General features: G+C 15.8%; 1 protein-coding gene across 1 annotated transcript; it reads left to right on the top strand.

Moving 5' to 3' along the window:
• The first annotated feature begins 20,438 nt into the window (after positions 1 to 20,438).
• Positions 20,439 to 22,121, top strand: LOC125290184 (guanine nucleotide-binding protein G(o) subunit alpha-like). The gene is given in 2 exon segments (XM_048237116.1): positions 20,439 to 20,679; positions 21,490 to 22,121. Coding segments are annotated over 2 exon segments (873 nt in total).
• The last annotated feature ends 655 nt before the right edge of the window (positions 22,122 to 22,776 follow it).

Below are 22,776 nucleotides of genomic sequence, written 5' to 3'. Positions count from 1 at the left end.
TAAAAATTATACTCTAAATCAATCCAATATAGATGACTATATCAATAATATATATTAGTTCAATAAGATAATAAATATATTTTTATATATAAGAAGTAACAAGCTCTACATAGATAACACTTATATAACATCGATTTATATAAGTGTCAAAAAACATAAATTTAATATTAACATCTATAGACTTTACTTATATATTCTAAATTTTTAATATATATATATATATATATATATATCTAATAATCTTAATAAATAAAAAAAAAAAAAAATTAAATAAAAAAAAAAATTAATAGATTTGAATTAAAAAAAAAAAAAAATAATATTAATTAAAAACTAAATAATTAATAGATAAAAGAAATAAAACCAATAATGAGTTATATTATAAAATTAATATTTTTTATTATAAGATAAATATTTATATAAAATAAAAAATATATTTTAATAATAAATTAAATTAAATAATTTTATAAATTTTTAAAACTTTCATTTAGTTATTTTTTTATACACATAACTTAAATATATATATTATGTAGAATAAAAAGTTGATATAATTTTTAAATTTATGTTTTTTGACACTTATATAAATCGATGTTATATAAGTGTTATCTATGTAGAGCTTGTTACTTCTTATATATAAAAATATATTTATTATCTTATTGAACTAATGTATATTATTGATATAGTCATCTATATTGGATTGATTTAGAGTATAATTTTTATTATGAAAAATTATATAGTAAATAATAGTATAGAAAGTATTTATTTCTATTAGAGATTGATAATTAAATATTAATTTTTATAAAATATGATTATATTAGATGTTAATTATATTTTAATTGATTTAATATTTAATTAATTTTTTTAAATTTATGTTTTATTAATAATTATTATTATATTTTAAAGGGATTGTAAAAAAAAATCTTTAAAAAGTTGACTAATTTTTTATTTTATATAAATTTTAAATATTCTTAAAAAATTTATCATTAATAATATATATATATCATATAATATATCATATTATATATATATATATATATATATATTCAACTGAGCTAAATTTAGTTTCATATAAATATAAAATATTTCTTAATTAAAATTATTAAAAAAAGAGTATAATAAAATAAATTAATTTAATAATCTTATTTAATATTTATATTAACTTTGATATATTTAACTAAATTTTTATTATATTTTTAGATTTAATTTTTGCTAATAATTCTTATTTATGTAATGAACATTCAAAAATTAAAATATCTTTATCAATATTATAATATAATCTCTTTTAATATTTTTAGATCATCTCTATATTAGATGAACATTAGTATTAGTAATACTTAAAAATTTATTCATTTGATATTTTTCTTTTATTTTTTCCTATAAATTTTAATATATTATTATAATTATATTTTATTTAAAATATCTTTAGTTTATCTATTTATAAATAACTCTTCTTTTATAATTCTTCTAATTATAAATTTAGATAAATTAAAACTATTTATATTTATTTTAATATTAGTTGTTATATATTTTTATAGTTTTTTATTAGAAAAAATATTTTTCACATAATAATTATAATTTTGAATAGTATTTATTAGATTTTTATAATTAATATTATATATATTAAAATTATACAGTATTATAATTTTTTATTAAGTGTAATTATATATAAAAATATAATATAATATAATATAATATATTGAATTATTATATTTTCTATCTTTATTTTTTATTTATTATTCGCTCTATTATCTAATTATTTTTTTATTTTTTTATTGTTATCTTATTTTTACAAAGTCTATATTCTATTATTTTAATATTAAAAATTATATAAACTTTATATTTATATAAATATCATACATAATTAATATGAAATGAAATAACAAAAAAAGAAATTCAAAATTCAAAATATTAACAACAATAATAATTTTTATTATTATTTTAATTTCTACTATTGCTTTAATTATATTTTTTCAAATATAGAAAAAATCAGTTAAAATTTATGAAGAATTTAATTATAATGAAATAGATTCATTAAAAAATAAATATAATTTAATAAATGAATATTTTATGTCTTATTTTAATAATAATGAATATAAAAAATTGATTAAAATTTTATCAACTGAACCTTTATCTCCTATTAAAAAAGAATTTTTTATAGAAACAATAATAGAAACAATAAAAACTATTGAAGATATATATCAAAATAAAAATCAAGAATTAATAAAAGAAATAGAAATATGTAAAAATTTACATCTAAAATATTTAAATTATATATAGAAATATGAAAAAATAGAAATAGATAAAGATATGATAGAATGAAGATATAATTTATTAGAAAAATATTTTTTTGTTTTTCATGAAAATATAATAAATTAGCTTAATAAAATAAAAAAAGATTATTTAATTAATGAAAAATATAACGAGTCTATTAGAAAGTATTGTATAGAAAAATTAAATGAAATTCAAACTGTTTTCATATCAGAATTAAATATATTATATTTAGAATTAGATAATATTAATGATAATATTTTATTAAAAACAATAAAAAATAAAATAATAGATAGATAGATAATAGATTGTATTATTACTAGAAAATATGTATTTATGGATTATTATAGGATTATTACACATTTAAGGTTATATATTAGTGATTGATTATGAAAAAATACTGAAATATTTAAATTTTCATATAGTTGTTTATTTTTTGCTTTTTTATCAAGACATATTGAAAAAATTTATATTGTTATAGAATTATTAAAAATAGATAAAGATAACTGAAAATTAATACAAATATCTGATTTTGATAATTTAGATATAAATATAAAAGATGAAAATAATACATAGGATGAAATAATAAATTATTTAGAACAATATTATAATATCTATAAAGATTTATTTAATAAAATGAAAATAATAGAAAAGAAATTTATGGAACAAATTTATGAGAAATTTCCTGAAAAAAAATTATGATATGATTCATATTATGAAATACCTGAAGAAATTAAATCAGAATATATTAATAATATATCAAAAATATTATTTGATATTGATAAGATAATAAATACAATTTGTGAATTATATATAAAAAAATCTAATATTGAAAAAGATTTTATAATAACATATAAAATAAATTAATTAAAATTTTAAAATTTTTAAAAATATATAATACTTAAAATTTAATTTTACGCAAAAATATATTTTTAAGAAAAAAATATAAATTTAAAAAAGAATATAATAAAAAATAATTATATGATATTTATATAAATATCATATATAATTAATATGAAGATAAAGAAAAAAAATTCAAAATTCAAAATATTAACAATAATAATAATTATTATTATTTTTAGTATTATTTTAATCATAGTTTTTAAACATAGAAAAAAACCAGTTAAAATCTATGAAGAATTTAATTATAATAAAATAGATCTATTAAAAAATAAATATATTTTAATAAATGAATATTTTATGTCTTATTTTGATAATAATGAATTCAATGAAATGATTAATATTTTAATAGATAACTTTTTATTTCCTAATGATAAGAAAATATTTATAAAAACAATAAAAACTATTCAAAATATATATAAAAATAAAAATCAAGAATTAAAAAAAGAAATAGAAATATGTAAAAATTTACATCTAAAATATTTAGATTATATATAGAAATATGAAAAAATAGAAATAGATAAAGATATGATAGAATGAAGATATACTTGAATGGAAAAATATTTTTTTGTTTTTCATAAAAATATAATAAATTAACTTAATGAAATGAAAAAATATTTAATAGATAAAAAATATAAAGAATTTCTTAAAAATGATTATAAAGAAAAATTTAAAAGTATTAAAAATATTTTTATATCAGAATTAAATATATTATATTCAGAATTAGATAACATTAATAATAATATTTTATTAAAAACAAGAAAAAATAAAACAATAGATAGAAATATAATAGATTATATTCTTAGTAGAACCTATGTATTTATAGATTATTATCAACTTGATAATATTGATTCATATGATTGATTATGAAAAAATTATGAATTATTAAAATTTTAGTATAGCTGTGAATTTTACGCATTTTATTTAATGCATATTGAAAAAACTCATATTATCATAGAATTATTAAAAATAGATAGAGATAACTGAAAATCAATACAAATATCTGATTTTGATAATTTAGATATAAATATAAATATAAAGATGAAAATAATATATAGGATGAAATAATAAATTATTTAGAACAATAGTATAATATCTATAAAGATTTATTTAATAAAATGAAAATAATAGAAAAGAAATTTATGGAACAAATTTATGAAAAATTTTCTGAAAAAAAATTATGATATGATTTATATTATGAAATACCTGAAGAAATTAAATAAGAATATTCTTTATATATTATATTAATATCACTATATAATTTTGAAAAATTAATATATATAATTCAACAACTATATATAAAAAAATCTAATATTGAAAAAAAATTTAAAGAACTTAATAAATATAAAAAATAATAAATAAATATTTAAAATTTACGTTTAAGCAAAAAATATATTTTAAGAAAAACATAAATTTAAAAATAAAAATGATAGAAGATAATTATATCATACATAATTAATATGAAATGAAATAACAAAAAAAAAATTCAAAATTCAAAATATTAACAACAATAATAATTTTTTATTATTATTTTAATTTTCATAATTACTTTAATCATAGTTTTTTAAACATAGAAAAAAATCAATTAAAATTTATGAAGAATTTAATTATAATGAAATAAATCTATATAAAAATAAATATATTTTAATAAATGAATATTTTATGTCTTATTTTAATAATAATGAATATGAAGAATTTATTAAATTTATTTTATTAAACCTTTTTTTTTAGATAAAATAATAGTTTTATAGAAAATATAATAGAAACAATAAAAACTATTGAAAATATATATCAAAAATAAAAATCAAGAATTAAAAAAAAAATAAATTGAAATATGTAAAAATTTACATCTAAAATATTTAAATTATATATAGAAATATGAAAAATAGAAATAGATAAAGATATGATAGAATGAAGATATAATTGAATGGAAAAATATTTTTTGTTTTTTTTATAAAAATATAATAAATTAGCTTAATGAAATGAAAAAAGATTATTTAATTAATGAAAAATATAAAGAGTCTATTAGAAATAATTATAAAAAAAATTAGATAGAATTAAAAATATTTTTCGTTAGAATTAAATATATTATACTTAGAATTAGATAATATTAATAATAATATTTTATTAAAAACAAGAAAAAATAAAACAATAAATAAATAGATAATAGATTATATTATTACTAAAAATTATATATTAATGGATTATTATCAAATTAATAAAAATATTAATTCATATGATTGATTATGAAAAAATACTTGGAATATTTAAATTTTCATATAGTTGTTTATTTTTTGTTTATTTTATTAAGACATATTGAAAAAAATTTATATTGTTATAGAATTATTAAAAATAGATAAAGATAATTGAAAATCAATACAAATATCTGATTTTGATAATTTAGATATAATTATAATAAAAAGATGAAAATAATATATAGGATGAAATAATAAATTATTTAGAACAATAGTATAAGATTTATAAAACTTTATTTAATAAAATTAAAATAATAGAGAAGAAATTTATGAAAGAAATTTATGAAAAATTTTCTGAAAAAGAATTATGACATGATTCATATTATGAAATATCTGAAGAAATTAAAAAAGAATATTCTTCATATTTATCCATTATGTCTATATCTAATATTGATGATATAATACATAGAATTCAAACGTTATACCTATAAAAATCTAATATTAAAAAGACTATTATAATAACATATAGAAATTAACATATAATACTATAATAATAATTGAAAAATAAAAATTAATTATTGATATTGATTTTTTATATAATTATATCATATGAAAAATTTTAAAAATATTATGAAACAAAATTTAATATATTTATATTCAATATCTATATAGAATTTATTAATAATTTCTTGAAATATATAAAATATATTTTAAAATATAATTAATTATTAGTATAATTTTTTAATCTTATATACTAATGATAAATCTATTGCTTTAATATTTATATAAATATATATTCAAATTCTTTTTAATTAATTAATTATATAACAGTTTATTTATTAATACTTCTAAATTATAAAAATGTTTATTTAATTGATATTAATTTCTTTTATTATTAAGCAAATTTTTATTCTTATATTTTTAAATAAAATACTTCTTTAATCTTTATCTATACTAAAATAATAATTAAAATATATTTTTTCTTAAATTTAAATTTCTACTTTTCAACTATTTTTAGATTATATAGTATAAATAGTATAAAATCTAATATAAAATAATTATAGATATGTAGTAACAATAAATTTATATCTATATTTATTATTCTATTAATTAACAATAATATTTGTATTTTCAATTATAAAGTTATATTTAAGATATATTAGTATTATAGAATATATCAATTAATATAGATAAGCATTGTTATATATATTTGATATCTTAACAATAAAAATTTATTCAATAGTGTAAATATTTTAGAATAAATTAAAAAAAGATGAATAAAAAAATGAAGATGGAATTTGTAGAAATTGATAATATATCTATATATTAATTTATTATATATCTATCTATTGTTTAGTTAATTATATATCTATATAATATAAGTTTCTTAAACAACAATAAAAAATTTATAAAATCAAATATATAACATGAAGTTTTTAAAAATATAATTTTAATTTTTCTTTCATATTAATAGAATAAGATAATGTAAAAATAAATAATTTATTAATCATATTAGATTTTTTAATTAATTAAATTTTAAAATTTATATTTAATATTATTATATCTATTATAATTTCATAATTAATTAAAATTTTATAAATATTAATTTTAATTCATAATATATAGAATATAGAATTATCTGAAATATTAAAAATATAAATTAGATTAAACTAGGCTGTGGAGTGTTGCAAGGTGATTCATTATCTCCACTGTTATTTGTCACTGGCATGAATGCAGTGAGTAGAAAAATGAATCTAGCAGCACAGCACCTGAAGGGTGAAAATGATAGAATCATTTTCTCTTCATGGATGACATGAAAATCATGTCAGACAGCGCAGAATAGTTAAATAATCTATCATCTGTATTTATAGAAGAAGCTGCAACTATTGGACTTGTTATTAACAAGGACAAATGTAGCTACTAGACTACTCTTAAAGAAAATCCATCTTTAAATACACGGTGGTAGGCCCTAAAGGATCTACCAATATCCTCCTAGTATAAATATCTAGGCATGTAGGAAAGCCCTACTATATAGGATAAGGCCATTAAAATTCAACTAACCGATGAATATTTTAAAAGAGTGAGGAAGCTTACATTAACTAAACTTAATGGTAGGAATATGGTTAAAGCCATAAATACCTTAGCTGGAAGCCTTTTCTAGTATTCATTCGGTATAGTTAATTGGAATGAGTCGGATCTTAAGAAGATAGATGTTTAGACTAGGAAGATATTAATGGAATGTAAGTTCCATTACCAAACTGCTTCAATAGAGCGGTTGTATTTAAAGAGAAGATTTGGTGGTCGTGGTTTAGTCTCTATTCAATAGAGATGAAATGGTTCTAGTTAGAGACTAGTTCATGAGATTAATTAGGAGATAGAGACATACTAGGATGGAGAAACCGAAAGGAATTTCTCTTGAGTATGTTATAGGCTATCCCTAAGAAAACTTATGAAATATCTCAATGGTATCAACCTCAACCTTTATAGTAGTATAGTCAAGGTGTAATGTAGAAAATAGAGTACTTAAGGGAGGTAGCCTTATCGGCTGCTAATGATTTTAAGACGTCTATAGGATACTTACATCAACCGAAAAAATGGTCCTAGGGAAGAGGCTTTAATAACCCTTGCTTAGGATACATTAGGTAGACGACTATACTAGAAAAGGTGTAATTGTAGTAATCATCCTCAAACCATAGAGGCGATTGCTGTCAGATGCACCGCTCGTACAGGAAATCAGTATAAGAAGAGGCATAATGATGTTGCTAGATTAATTCATTTTAATCTAGCAAAGAAATATCATCTTGCAACTGCTCGTACTGAATTTGATCATTATCCGGAACCTGTCCTAGAGTCAGTGAATGGTAATGTGAAAATATTATGAGATACACCTATTTAGACTGATAAGAGATTATTAGATGAATAGTTTATATCACATAATGTTCCTGATATTGTAGTCCTGGATAAGAGTAAGAAAACATGCTGAATCATTGAGATTACGGTATGTAGTGATAGGTACGTTGCCTTAAAGAAAAGAGCTAAAAAAGAGAGATACCTTCCATTGGCAACTGAGCTGGGTCTACTCTGAGACGTGAAGACTATTGTTGTTCCAGTAGCTATAGGTGCCTTTGGCGCTGTTACAAAAAACTTCAATCATCTGATCTAAGAGGTCATACCTGCCAACATAGGCAGGTAGGTTGTCCACAGAGCAATCCGTGGAACATTAGATATCGTCTGGCGGAGTAAAGGTGCATAAGGCGGCCATTAGAAACATTAAATAATTTAATTTTAGATTTCATTCTTTAAAAAAAATATATATTCTAATTTTCATATATCTTTATTGTTTATTTAATAATAAAAATTATATTAATTTAGGTAATGATTTAGTTTTTTCATTATTTAATATATTATTATAAAAAAATGAATCTAAAGGAGATGAAATGTTTCATATATTTTCTTGAATTTTATATATCAATTCTATATATTTATTTATTTTCTTTTTATAAAATTCATTTAATTCTATATAAAATATAGAATTTGTATAATCCTCTATATAATAGCTTAAATCTATAATATTTATTTGAATATTATTATATTTTTCAATCTTAATATAATTATTATCATTATAATCTTTCTTTATATTATTTATAAAAGTTATAACTTTAGTAAATTTATTATTAAAATTTTTTTCTATTAATATATTTTTTATATTTTTATATAAATAATTATAATCAATAATGTTTTTATTATTAATATTTTCATTTATATTAAAAATTATATTTTTTGTAATATAACACTATTTCTTATTATATATATTTTCTAATAAATATAATATATGATCTATTGATTTTTTTTCATCTGAATTTTTTCAATTAGATAATAATATTTTTACTTTTCATTTCTAACTAATAATATTTTTTATTTTTTCGTTTATAATTTCGTTTATAATTTCAGGTATATCTGTTATATTTAAAGCATAATAATCGGATTTATTCATTATATTTTTAATTTTATTATAAAAATTTTCATCTAATATATTTTCTTTTTTTATAAGATTAATAATTTTATTTTTTATATTTTTAATATCATAATATATACTAATTTTTAATAATTTTTTATCATTTAATAATTTAATATAAGTTTTTGACTAAATAATATCATTAATAAATATTGATCGTATTAATATAGTATCATTTATATTTATATTTTTAATTTCTCCTAAATCAATTTCTATATTTATATTATTATAAAATATTATATCATATTTGTTTATTTCTTTTAAATTTAAATTTATTTTCATATATTCCATTATGTTTTTTAATAATAAATAATCTGTTGTTCATATGTTATTTAATTTATTTATATCTTTTTTTAATTCAGATATAAAATTACTAATAATTGTTTTTTCATCATCTAATAATAATATTTCCATATTTTTATGAACTAATAACGAATATAATAAAAAATAAATATAAGATATTATATATTTTATCTTTTTAATAGGTTTATAAAGTTTACTATAAGTATCAATTCAACTTTTATTACTTGTTTGTGATTCATAAACATATAACTAAGTATTTAAAATTTTAATAGTATCTATATATTCTTTTAATTCTAACAATTCTATTTTAATAGTTTGTAAAATATTATCTATATCATTTTCATTATATATTTTTATAATAATAATTATAATAACCAATATTTTAAAATTCATATAATTCTATTCTGATAAAAATAATTAAATTATCAAAAATAAAATAATATTTCAAAAATATATATAAAATACATTTAATTATTTAAAATAAAAATTATAATTATAGTCTATTTATATTTATATAACTTTATATAATAAATATATGGTATTAAATCAATATATCTTTATAAATAGAATTTATTTTATTTATTTAATATTAAATGCATTATTATTTTAATAATAAAAATCATAAATTATAAATAACTTTAAAAATTTATAAAATAATATGTATTCTAATAAATCCATTATTATTATACTCAAATAAATATTTTATTTAAGACAAATGAAAATTAAATAATTCTTATTTTAAACTATTCAGTTAAATTATTTTATAAATTATCTTAATTATTAATAAATACTATATCTAAAATAAACAACTAAAGTTTTTTATAATAATACTAAATATATTAATAAATATATTAAAGATTTCTAAAATAATAATAATTATACTTATTTTAACTACAATGAATTCATAAAAGAGATTGATTTTAAATATAAAATTTATAAATAAAATATTAATTGATTTCTTAAAATATAATAATTAAATTTGTAGTTTTTTAATTTTACATATATTTTTAATTAAATAAAAATAATTAAATCAAACTAAATATTTCTTAAAAAAGAATATTAATTATATATATTTAAATAAATTTAAAAAAAAGTAAAAATTAGATTAGTATAAAGCTAGTATCAACAATAATGCTTTAAATATATTCAGAAATAATAAATGATAAATTTTACATATTTTTTAAAAATATTACTAAGTATTTTAACAATAAAATTAATACTATCTTATATAGAATATTTTGAGTATTGAAAACAAAATATGGTTATATTTAAAAATAGTTGAAAATTATATTATTGTATACTATTATTAACAATATTATTATTTTATTTTATCTTATTTAAATGATTTTTAATATTATTTAAAATATACTTTTCAACAATAAAAATACACTCCAAATCAAGTTAAAATAGTTGTGATACACTAATTTATATTAAAACAAAAGAATATTAAAACATTTAAGAGTCATAGATCATCCCACATATACACTGACATAACCTTTCATTTATATACAGTGTTGAAAAAACATAAACTTAAACATAAAATTATGATTTTTATGAAAATTATTTTTATAATAATATAAATATATTTTTATACAATAATTAAAAAAATAATATTTATAAAAATTAATATAAATTTATTTTTATAATAATATAAATATTAAAATTATAAATAATATTCGATATAATAAAATATAAATAAATAATACATATAAATATCCATTAATATAAATATTCATTTTTAATAGATATGAAAAATAAATTATATATTCTTTTATTTATTTTAATAGTTAATTCAATTGACAAAATAATGGAAGAAAATTTTGATGAACAAATAAAATAGACTATAAATTCAATATGATTATCTATAAGTGAATTTAGTAAAGAAATTGTAAAAATGATAAAAATAGCAACTAATACATTAAGAAAATTCTTCTAGGAATATTATAATTTTAGAGAAATAGATAATATTATAAATAAAAGTTTTAATTTATTAATAGATATACTTGAAAATGAATTTATTAATTTAACAATAAATAATACATAGTTTGTAAAAATATTTTTAGTTAATACATTGGAAAATACAAAATATAAAAAAAGTATATTAGAAAATATTCAAAAAAGTTATAATATATTACATTATATATCTAATTTTTTTATTAAAATAAAAATTCTTATTATTCAAACAGTTGAAGATTATATTAATAGATATTGATATATTGATGATTTTTTATTTAATTCGTTAGATATATATAAGTCGAATTTACTTAATCTTATGGTAATTACTACAAAATTTTTACTTAACTCAATAGGAAATCTAATAAAAATCTATTCTTATAATAATTATTCAGTTACTTATATAAATGAAATACTAGAAAAAATATTTTAAAATTATAAAATTTATTACTTGTTTTTATATTTTAAAATAAAAATAATATGTATTATAATAAAAAAATTAATTTAATATATTTAATTATTATCATTAACATAGTAATATTAATAAAATCAGCAGATAAATTATTAAAAAAAGAAGAGAAAGAATTAATAGAATCCATAATAAATAGAGAAGTTTTAATAGAAGAAGCAGAAAATTTAACAGAATTATTTAATAAATCTACATTAGAAGAAGAAAAATTAGATACTCCCAAAAGTTTAGATTTAGATTCAAAATCAAATAAAAATTAGGAAAAAATTTTAATAGAAGAAGCCGAAGATTTAACAGGATCATTTAATAATACATCCAAATCAGATGATGATGATGGATATAATATTATTGCTAGCATAGATTTATTTACACCATTAGATAAAAGTTCAGATGAAATTTCAGCAGAAGAAATAGACAAACTAGTAGAATCATTAAATAAATCTGACTTAGAAGAAAAAAACTTATATAATTCCAAAAATTCATAGTTAGAATCAAATAAAAAAGATAAAAGTTATAATTAAATTATACAATAAAATAATTAATTTTCAAGATTTTTTAAAATATATATAAATAATAAATAAGAACTAAAATTATTAAAAATATATTAAATTATTAATTTTATTTAATATTTATAAAATTAATATAAATTGCGATATATCTAATAATACTATTAATTTTTTTATATAATAAAAAATAATTAATTTTACATAAATATAAATATTTTTATATAATAAATAAATATATAAAATAAATGAAATATATATATATTTATTTTTTATTAATATTTACTATAATTTTAAATAATATTTTAAATACAGATAATAGAAAAAATGTAAAAATAATTATTGATAGTTTATCTTTATTATTAAAATCTACAACTAAAAATGAATGAAAAAAATCATTTATATTAACTAATAATTATTATGTAAAATTACTTGTTATTTTAGAAAAATTAATTATACAATTTGAAATTAATGAAAATATTAAATTTCCATTTGATCAAACTTCTCCCGAATATATAAATAGTTTAGTTTTATTTTTTAATATTAAAACAGATTAGATAGAAATCTTTAAAAATTTTGATCCCGAAATAAAAAAATATTTTTATCAAAGTATATCTAAAATATTTTATTATTTATATTTTTCTAATACAAAAGATAAATTTAATAATAATATTTTTTCTACCGAACCTGATGATGATATAATATTTGATTATAAAAAAATAGATTGAAAAGTTGTAGATAAAAAAATGTTAGATATTTATTGTAATGATATAGAATCATTTATAAGTTTATTTTTCCAATTATTTTATTATGAGTTTTTAGATTTTAGCGATAATTATTATAAAGATATTTCCGATATAACAAATACCCAATATTTAACAATAGATATAAAATATTATAATATGATAAAATATTATTTAAGAAATTCTAAAATAAATACAAAAATAGGAGAAATAGATTAGAATGATATTTTCGATAAATTTATTCCATTAATAAAAAGTATAAATGATAATGAATTATATAATAAAAGTTTAAAATTTAAAGAAAATAATTACAAAGATATAGAAAAAAAGAGAAAAAAATATAAAGAAATAATTAATAATAAAGATTTATTTAAAAAATATGTAAATTTATTTAAAAATAAAAATAGTTTTAAAGATAATTTAAACATAAATATAAAAATTTAAATGAAGATATACAAAAATTAGAAGGAACTAACGGCGGTATTATTATATTAATTATATTAAAATTATTATAGGAAGGAGATCTTAAGATTTGAAATGCAAAAGAAAAAAATCCAAAAAATATAAAATATATTATTAAAACTTCTGATATTCCTCTATTTCAACAATTAATAATAGAAACAAATAATTTATAGATAAATGATGAAGATATTTTAGAAGTATTATTAGATACAATTGAACATCTTCTATGAAATAATGTTTTTGTTTTAGACTTACTTCCTAATAATAAAAACAATAATACTAATAAAAAAAAAAACAATTATTTATTTATTCATAGCAGGCGTTATTTTATGTGCTATTATTTTATGTACTATTATTTATCTAATATCACATAAAAAAGCAAATAAATAAATAATTTTTTTATTTATTTAAATTATAAATGATATTATTTATAATAAATAAATATTTAAAAAATTATTATAAATTAAACACGAAAAATTATTATAAATTATTATAAATTTTAATTAATTTAAAATAATGGATATTAAAGAATAGAAAATACATATAATAAAAATTTTTATTATTATACTTTTAATTTTAATATGTTTAAATATTCATGTAAGACCATTTATCATTTTAGAAAAAACTACCTTAATTATTTATAATATGAAAAAATCAGAATTTATTCATTTATTTGAAGCAAGTGAAATAATAACAATATTTCTAGCCCCTTTCTTTGGTTTAATAATAGATAAATTTACTCCTCCGATATTATTTATTGTTTTATCCATTTTTTATACTATTACTACTACTTTATATATAATTTCTTCAATAAAAAGAAATAAAAAAATATTATTAATCGTAGCCTATTTCTATGGATTTTTATTTAATATACTTTTATTGTCAATAAATAAATTTATGACAGAAATTTATTATTTAAAATATGGAAAAAAAGTAAAAATAATTTGATAGTCAAATTTATTAATTATATTGCCGAAAATAGTAGGAAATACTGTAAGTTTAATAATAACTTTTATTTTTAAAGATATATTCATAATTGCTGATGTTTCTGATTATAAAAAAATTCTTATTTTTTTCTTAATAATACAATTATTAGGATTTATATTCACTATAATAAATTATATAATAGTAATTAATATAAATAAAAAAAAGAAAAATGAAATAAAAAAATCATTTTTTAGTATTTTAAATAATATTATTATAGTAATAAAAACTTTTAATTTTTATAAATTTTTATTTGTCTTACAATATATTATATTAGAAATAATGGCAAATTATCATACCATAAGATCTAGAAAATTATTCTCTAGATTATTAAATATAAATAATGAAAATAAAACAGCTTATATAAGAGAAATATTAGGATATTTACAATGTTTAAATATCCTATATGGTTATATTATATCTTTATTTGATCTAGAATATTCTTACTTTATAATTTCTTATTTTTTAGCTATTATTTTAAATATAACCTTGTTATTAGCTAATGAATATAAATTATTTCATAATAAAAATATGTGATTATTTTGAATTTATTTATTATTAAGAGAAATACAATTCACTATCGCAAGATCTATATTTTATCCTTGCTATTATAAATTATTTAAAACAAATGTATTAGGTACTGCTATAGGAATGTTTATGTCAATAAGTAGAATTTCTAAAATTTTATACACATTTCTAATAAGAAAAATATTTATGGAAAAAACATCTAATGATAATATGGAAAAAATTTATAATCTTGAAATTTTAGAAATTTCATTAAGCATATTTGGCTTAATAATATTATTATTATTAATTTATTTAAAAAATAAAAAAAATATAGATTCATAATAATTAATTATCATATTTATTTTTTAAAAAAATATATTGTAATAATATTCCGCTCATTATTTTTTCTTATATAATTGTTAATAATTATTTTTAAAATTTCTATACTGTCAAATAAAATACATAAAATGATTAAATTTTTTATTTTTTTAAAACTTTGCCTAAATATTAAAAATTTAGATTTTAATACCGAATATTAGATTATAAATTTTATAAATAGTCTTATTGATAATACTAGTAATATTTCTTGAAGAGAACTATATACTAGATAGGTTAATAAATTAGATTGATGATATGTAAATTTTGGTCATATAGATGAAATAGTAATTAAAAATTTTGAAAATATAAAAAATAATATAAATTTATTATTTGAAAATAAAAATAATATAGATTCTCTTAATATTTTTTATAATGAATTATCAATAAAAGATAAATATAAAGATGCGACAGATAATATATTGAAAATATTTAATGAAAATATATATTTTTTTAAAAGTTTATTAATGTTATTTAAATACTTAGAATTAATTGATGAAAATAATAATAAAATATTTTATATTAAAGGATTTAATTATTAGAAAATATATTATAATAAAATTAATGAATCTCTATTAAATTTTAATTGCTTTAATATTGATTTAATTTCATATCTCTTAGCCGAATTATTATATTATAATATAATAACATTCTCAGATAGCTATGTTAAAAAATATAATTTTATTAATTATTCTAAAAATAATTTCTTATTAAAAAATAAACCAACAAAATTAGAATTTAATAAATATATTAAAAAATGCTCAAATATTAATACTTATAATTTTCATATAAAAATAAATAATAAAAAAATAATCTATATAGAACAAAATTTCTTATTATTAATAGAAATAATGAATAATAATTTACCATATAATGATCGTATAATTAATAAAATACTTAAAGATAAATCTAAGAAAAAAGAATTAATTCAAAAAATAGAAATAAATAATAAAATAATATTAGAAAAATGATTAAATAAATTTAAAAAAAGAGGTAAAATACAAATATATATGCCTGAATTATACATGAATAAATTTTTAATTAAATTATTGTTATTAGAAGAAAATAATATAGGCTCCATAATATTAACAATACTAAAATTAATACAATCAGGTAGCCTAGTAATAAAAGATCCGAAAATAAAAAATAGTAAAAATATAAAATATAAAGAATTAAATCAAGAAGATTTAGAAGATACAATAATAAATTTAAATACAATTAATATAGATGATTCAAATTTATTAAATTCTTTATATTTTGTATTAAAACATTATATATTACTAGAAGTTTATTATTTTAATGATAAAGATATTGAAATTCCTAAAGACAATGATAATATTTTTAATGAATATGAAGATAATTTAATTCCTATATGAGGTGTATATATACTTGTTATAGGCGCTTTATTCATTGTTTTAATTATAGTAATGTTCTCATTCTATACTAGAAAAAAGAAAAAAATTGTAAAATAATTTTTAAATTACTAAATTATTGTTTTTAATTTTAATTCCTTACTTCCATTCATTACTCTTATATGTAATTCTCCATAATAACAAAATCATCCAATATATTTTTCATCCTATAATTCTATACTAATATTGTTACAACTATCCTATAAAATTATTATAACATCTCCAAAAAATGAATATAATATGTCCTTATTTTTTATATTAGAATATTCTGTTTCATATGCTTTTATATATAATAAATTCTAATTTTCTATTTTTTCCATATTAATTAAATTTATAACATATGCTCTATTCTCCGCATATCTTCTAAAATTTATCTTTTCTATTTTATATTCTTCATTCTTCCATATTAAAGTTTCATTATTTTCAATTTTCATCTCTTCCTTCTATTTACTAAAATCATTATTAAAAAATAAATAAACATTTTCATTATAATTCCATAAAGAATATGATTCTACTTCTTTCATATCACAAAATATCCTAACATTATACTCATTTTCACCATTCACATTTATAATAAATAATAATTTTTTTTCACCCTTAACATGTATATATAATTTAAAATAAAAAATTTTTATTGTTCCCCAATTAAATGATAAATTATCTACAATTAATAAATTGTCAATATCTCTAAACTTTATCTTATGATTATATCTTCCTATAACAAAATCATTAAATATATTATCATAAACTCCATTTAATTCTATCTTATAAGAATATATCATAAATAATCTAGGCTCTTCTAAACATTTTATTGTTACAAGATGTGGTTTTGTATTTTTCTATTCATATTCACATGTAAATAATATTCCCGGATTTTTATTTTTTGTCATTATTCCATTCCCCTTTTCAATTCATTTATATAATGGTATTATAATACTCTTCTCCTCATTACTATTTAATGTTATTATTTTATAATTATTTATTCTAATATATAATAATTGAGTTGAAATTTCTTTCTAAAAATCAAAAAAATGAAAAGATATCTCACTCTATCAACGATTCATATTCTTATATAAATTTCCATTTTTCTAATATATAAATCTATATATTTTAGGCCTTTTATCACTCTTAAAAATAATAATTTTTATCATAGCTTGACATATAAATTCCGATCTATTAAAAACTCACATACCCACATCATCCATCCCTATAATAAATATCTACTTACTAACATTGTTATAATAATCACATATCTATTCATTACTAACCTTTGTATACTCATACTCATCTTTCTCATTCAACATAAACATTTTATAACTCGATATATACTTAATTATATATAAAAAATAAATAACTTTAATAATCTCCATCTTTCGTAAACTCTATTTTAAATATTCGTTTTTATAAAAATTCATAAATTTAAATTTTAGTGTTATGATTAATAAATTACCTTTTGATGGCTCAAAATATAATACAATAACAACAATAAATAATAAATTAATTATTTATACTCGTTCATTCTTAATAATATTAGATACTAATAAAATATTACCTAATAATACTCATGTAAACTGATTAGATCTAATGACAATAATAGAAATAAAAAGAAAAAAAAGATATATACATAAATTATTTAAATCTAAATCAATTTCCCCATTAGAAAATTATAAAAATCAAAAAATATCAATCATTCCAACTAAAATTTCTCACTTAACCCATAATAATATATATTATTTTCATAATACATTACAACAAGAATTAATCTCTTGCACTTTCTTTGATTATACTTGCATAATTTATAAATTAAAATACGATATAATAACAAAAAAAACATATATTAAAAAACATATTTATATAACAGAAATACTATTAAATTATATTCATGAAAATAAATTTAAAGAACATATAACATTTACTTCAATAAATATAACCTTAACACATTTTGGTCCATATATAAACATAGAAAATACTCTATTCCAATTATATTTTATAATCACAACAAATGTTCTATACATCTGCACTATCTCTAATAATAATATAGAAATAAAAAAAACTTTACTAATAAAAAATATTTCAAAAATAAAATCAATAAAATTATCAGATATAATATACTTCTCACTCTTAATAAATAATAATCAAATAGATACATATAAATTTATTGATTTTCTAAATATAAGAAAATTCAGATCAATTTCTGATAATAATCAAATATTAAATACTTATCTCATAAATTGATATAATAATCCATACTTGATCTTTAATAATGATAAAAATGAAATAATTTTTTTTGATATTCAAAATAAATCAAATCAAAAATTGTCCCAACAATCACAATTACTAAATATAAGATTAATAAATAATCAATAGCTAGACTTGTTCTTTAATAAATATTATCTTAACTCTAATATAATAAAAGAAAATAATTGAAATAATATTTCTTACCTAGAAGATGATACTAATATAGATAATATTTCCTTTTTCATTAGCGAAAAATTATTCTTTTATATAGTAGATATAAAAGAATCAGGATTCTGATTACAATATATAAAAGAAACAATAAATGAAAATATAATAAATGAAAATAAAACTCTATTCTTTAATAATTATAATTATTTAAATATACCAATAGATAAATTTCTAATAAATGGTTTAAATAATAAATATATTAAAAAAATAAAAGAAATAAAAGAAATATCTTACCTTTGTACTCTGTGCTTATACATCCAATATAATCCAAATATATGCCCAACTTGCAATGTTCCTTTAATAAAATATTATTATTTATTATAATATAAAAAATCTTAAAATTTAAATTTTTTAATCAGGTCTGTCACCTTCTATATATTATATAAAAACTAATCTTAAAATAAAATAATAAAAAATAATAAATTAATATCCCCATTCTATATTACTTTTTATCATATCTAATATCTCATTATTTTCTAATGCTGCTAATACTCTCTCCTTATCCCTTAACTACTTGTTAATCTAATCCTCCTAATCATGCATATCCTTTCTTATCTATACAAATATTTTTCATTCCTTCCCCATATTCTATAAAATTCTTCAATAAATACTTAATCCTATTATAGGAACATATCCACAATGTGGTACCGTAGGTGTTATATAAATATAAATAATATTCCCATTAATAATGATGTCATTATGATTAAATACATTAAGTTCACTTAAACTAATATCAAATTCTGGATCCTTAATATTTTTTATTAATAAATAAATCTTCTATTCCATAATTTTTTAACTAAACACTAAATATCAAATGGGTAATTGTATATCAGAAAATATTTCTAATGAAGAAAAGGAAAAATTAAGAATACAAAAAGAAAAAGATATGGAAATATCAAAAAATGTAAAGTCCATTCATAAAAAAGAAAAAAATGATCTTAAAGTATTGTTTCTTGGTGCTGGTGAATCTGGTAAATCAACAATATTTAAACAAATCATTAAAATATATGGAAAACAATTAGAATTAAAACAACTAGAAGAATATACTAGCACCATTAAATCAAATTTTATTTCTTCCATCCAATATCTCGTAGATCTTCATGAACAATACATAGCTCTCTCTACTGGTGATGATAATAATTCTCAGATAGAATTAGAACCATCCTTAATAGATAATTTTAATAATATTCTTAAAGAAGATAATTTTTTCAATTTATTCAGTACCAATACAGAAAATGTTAAAGATTTTCTTACTGTAACTTATATAGAAATAATCTCCTCTTATATAGAAGAAAAATTTAATATTATTCCAGAACTTAATAATGATTGTACCATAAAAGCTATACTTAGTAATGGTGACTATAAAATTAAAAAAATTAATGATGAAATTTTAACTAAAGAAAAATTAGATATCTTAAGCACTGCTCTATTAAATACAGAATTCTCTAACTTTATACATAAAATATTAAATGATAATATCATAGAATTAATAAATAAAAATTTATCCAAAAATGTAAAACTAATAATAGATAATATGAAAATATTGACAGATAAATTTAAAATAAATAATAAAAAATAGAAATATCATATTGATCTAACTAATATTAATATAAATAAAGATGATGTAGTAATAAATGATGTTCCAGAATTGAAAATAGTAGTAGATAATCTTCTAGTAATATTAAATAGTATCGATATTAATATTATACTAAATAATAAATCAATTTCTGAAAAAATTAATTCCTTAAAATCTTCCTATAAAAATAATATTAATTTAAATTTCTCATATAAAATATTCGATGTATCCGATGATTTAAAAAATTCAATGGAAGAAATTAAAAATATAGAAGAAGATACTTATCTTACTCCTTTCCTAATAAATCATATTAATAATTATTGAAATAATATCTCAACTCAATTTGTTTATATATTAAGAGGTAAATCTTCCTATATATATGACTCTCTCTCCTTCTATATACTAAGATTAAACTCAATCTATAAAAATGAAAAATTTGTTCCTTGTGGTATTGATATAGTAAGAAGTAGAGCCAGAACTACCGGAATAATAGAAGAAGAAATAATCATTCATGATAATAAAATTAAAATTATAGATGTTGGTGGTCAAAGAAATGAAAGAAGAAAATGATTACATGCTTTCTCAGATGTAACAAGTATAGTATATGTAACCTCACTCTCAGAATATGATCAAACTTTATTCGAAGATGAAAATACTAATAGAATGCAAGAATCTCTCTCATTATTTGAACAAATATGTAAATCAGAATATTTCTTAAATCTTAATATGATATTATTTTTTAATAAAATAGATATTTTCAAAGATAAAATTCATAAAATTCCTTTAACTCATTGTTTTCCTAATTATGAAGGTAAATCTGAATCAGATGCTTTAACCTTTATTCAAGAAAATTTCACTATTAAAAATAAAATAGATAGAGATATTTATGTACATTAGACTTGTGCTACTGATACTAATAATATATTGTTAGTATTTAATTCATTAAGAGATTATATTATTAAAACAAGCTTAAAAGAAGGCGGATTATTATAAATAAGTAATAAAAGAAACTTTATTATACTTATAAAAGAAAAGAAACTTTATTATACTTAATTAAAATAATAAATTTTATTCCAATATATTACTATAGGTGAAAATATTTCAATTCTAAATTCTTTACTTTTACTTATAAAATTTATCTATTTTGTAAATTCTAAATTTTTTATTAAAATTTTCTTATAATATAAAATATTTTCATTGTTATCTATTATTAATATACTAAATACTTCCTTAATAGGTAATAAATAATCACCATGTATAATTATTTCTTTATCCTCTAATATACTACTCTATTTCTTTATAAATTCTAATCTTTTAAATGTAATCCTTATAAATTCTATATTATTATTCTATTCTCTCTCTACTATTATATCTATTCACGGTAATCCCTCCATTATTTTAATTTTTTCTTCATCCTAAAAAATTACTTTCTTTTCCTATATATTATAATATAACTATTCAAAATCTTTATATTCTTTAATTAATTTTAATTCCTCAATAACTTCTTCATCTTTCTTATATCCTGTTAATATACGATTATATAATAATATTAATTTTTTTACTACTTTACTGTCATTATTTTTTAAAAATATTTCTATATAAGAATCTATTATTAATAAACTTGTATCTATTAATTTTAATAATATAA

This window comes from Alosa alosa, unplaced genomic scaffold (genome assembly GCF_017589495.1).
Source record: "Alosa alosa isolate M-15738 ecotype Scorff River unplaced genomic scaffold, AALO_Geno_1.1 AALO_1.0_unplaced_2, whole genome shotgun sequence".
NCBI lineage: Eukaryota > Metazoa > Chordata > Actinopteri > Clupeiformes > Clupeidae > Alosa > Alosa alosa.
The sequence above is the reverse complement of the archived record's forward strand: the minus strand, read 5'-3'. Positions and strand labels throughout refer to the sequence as shown.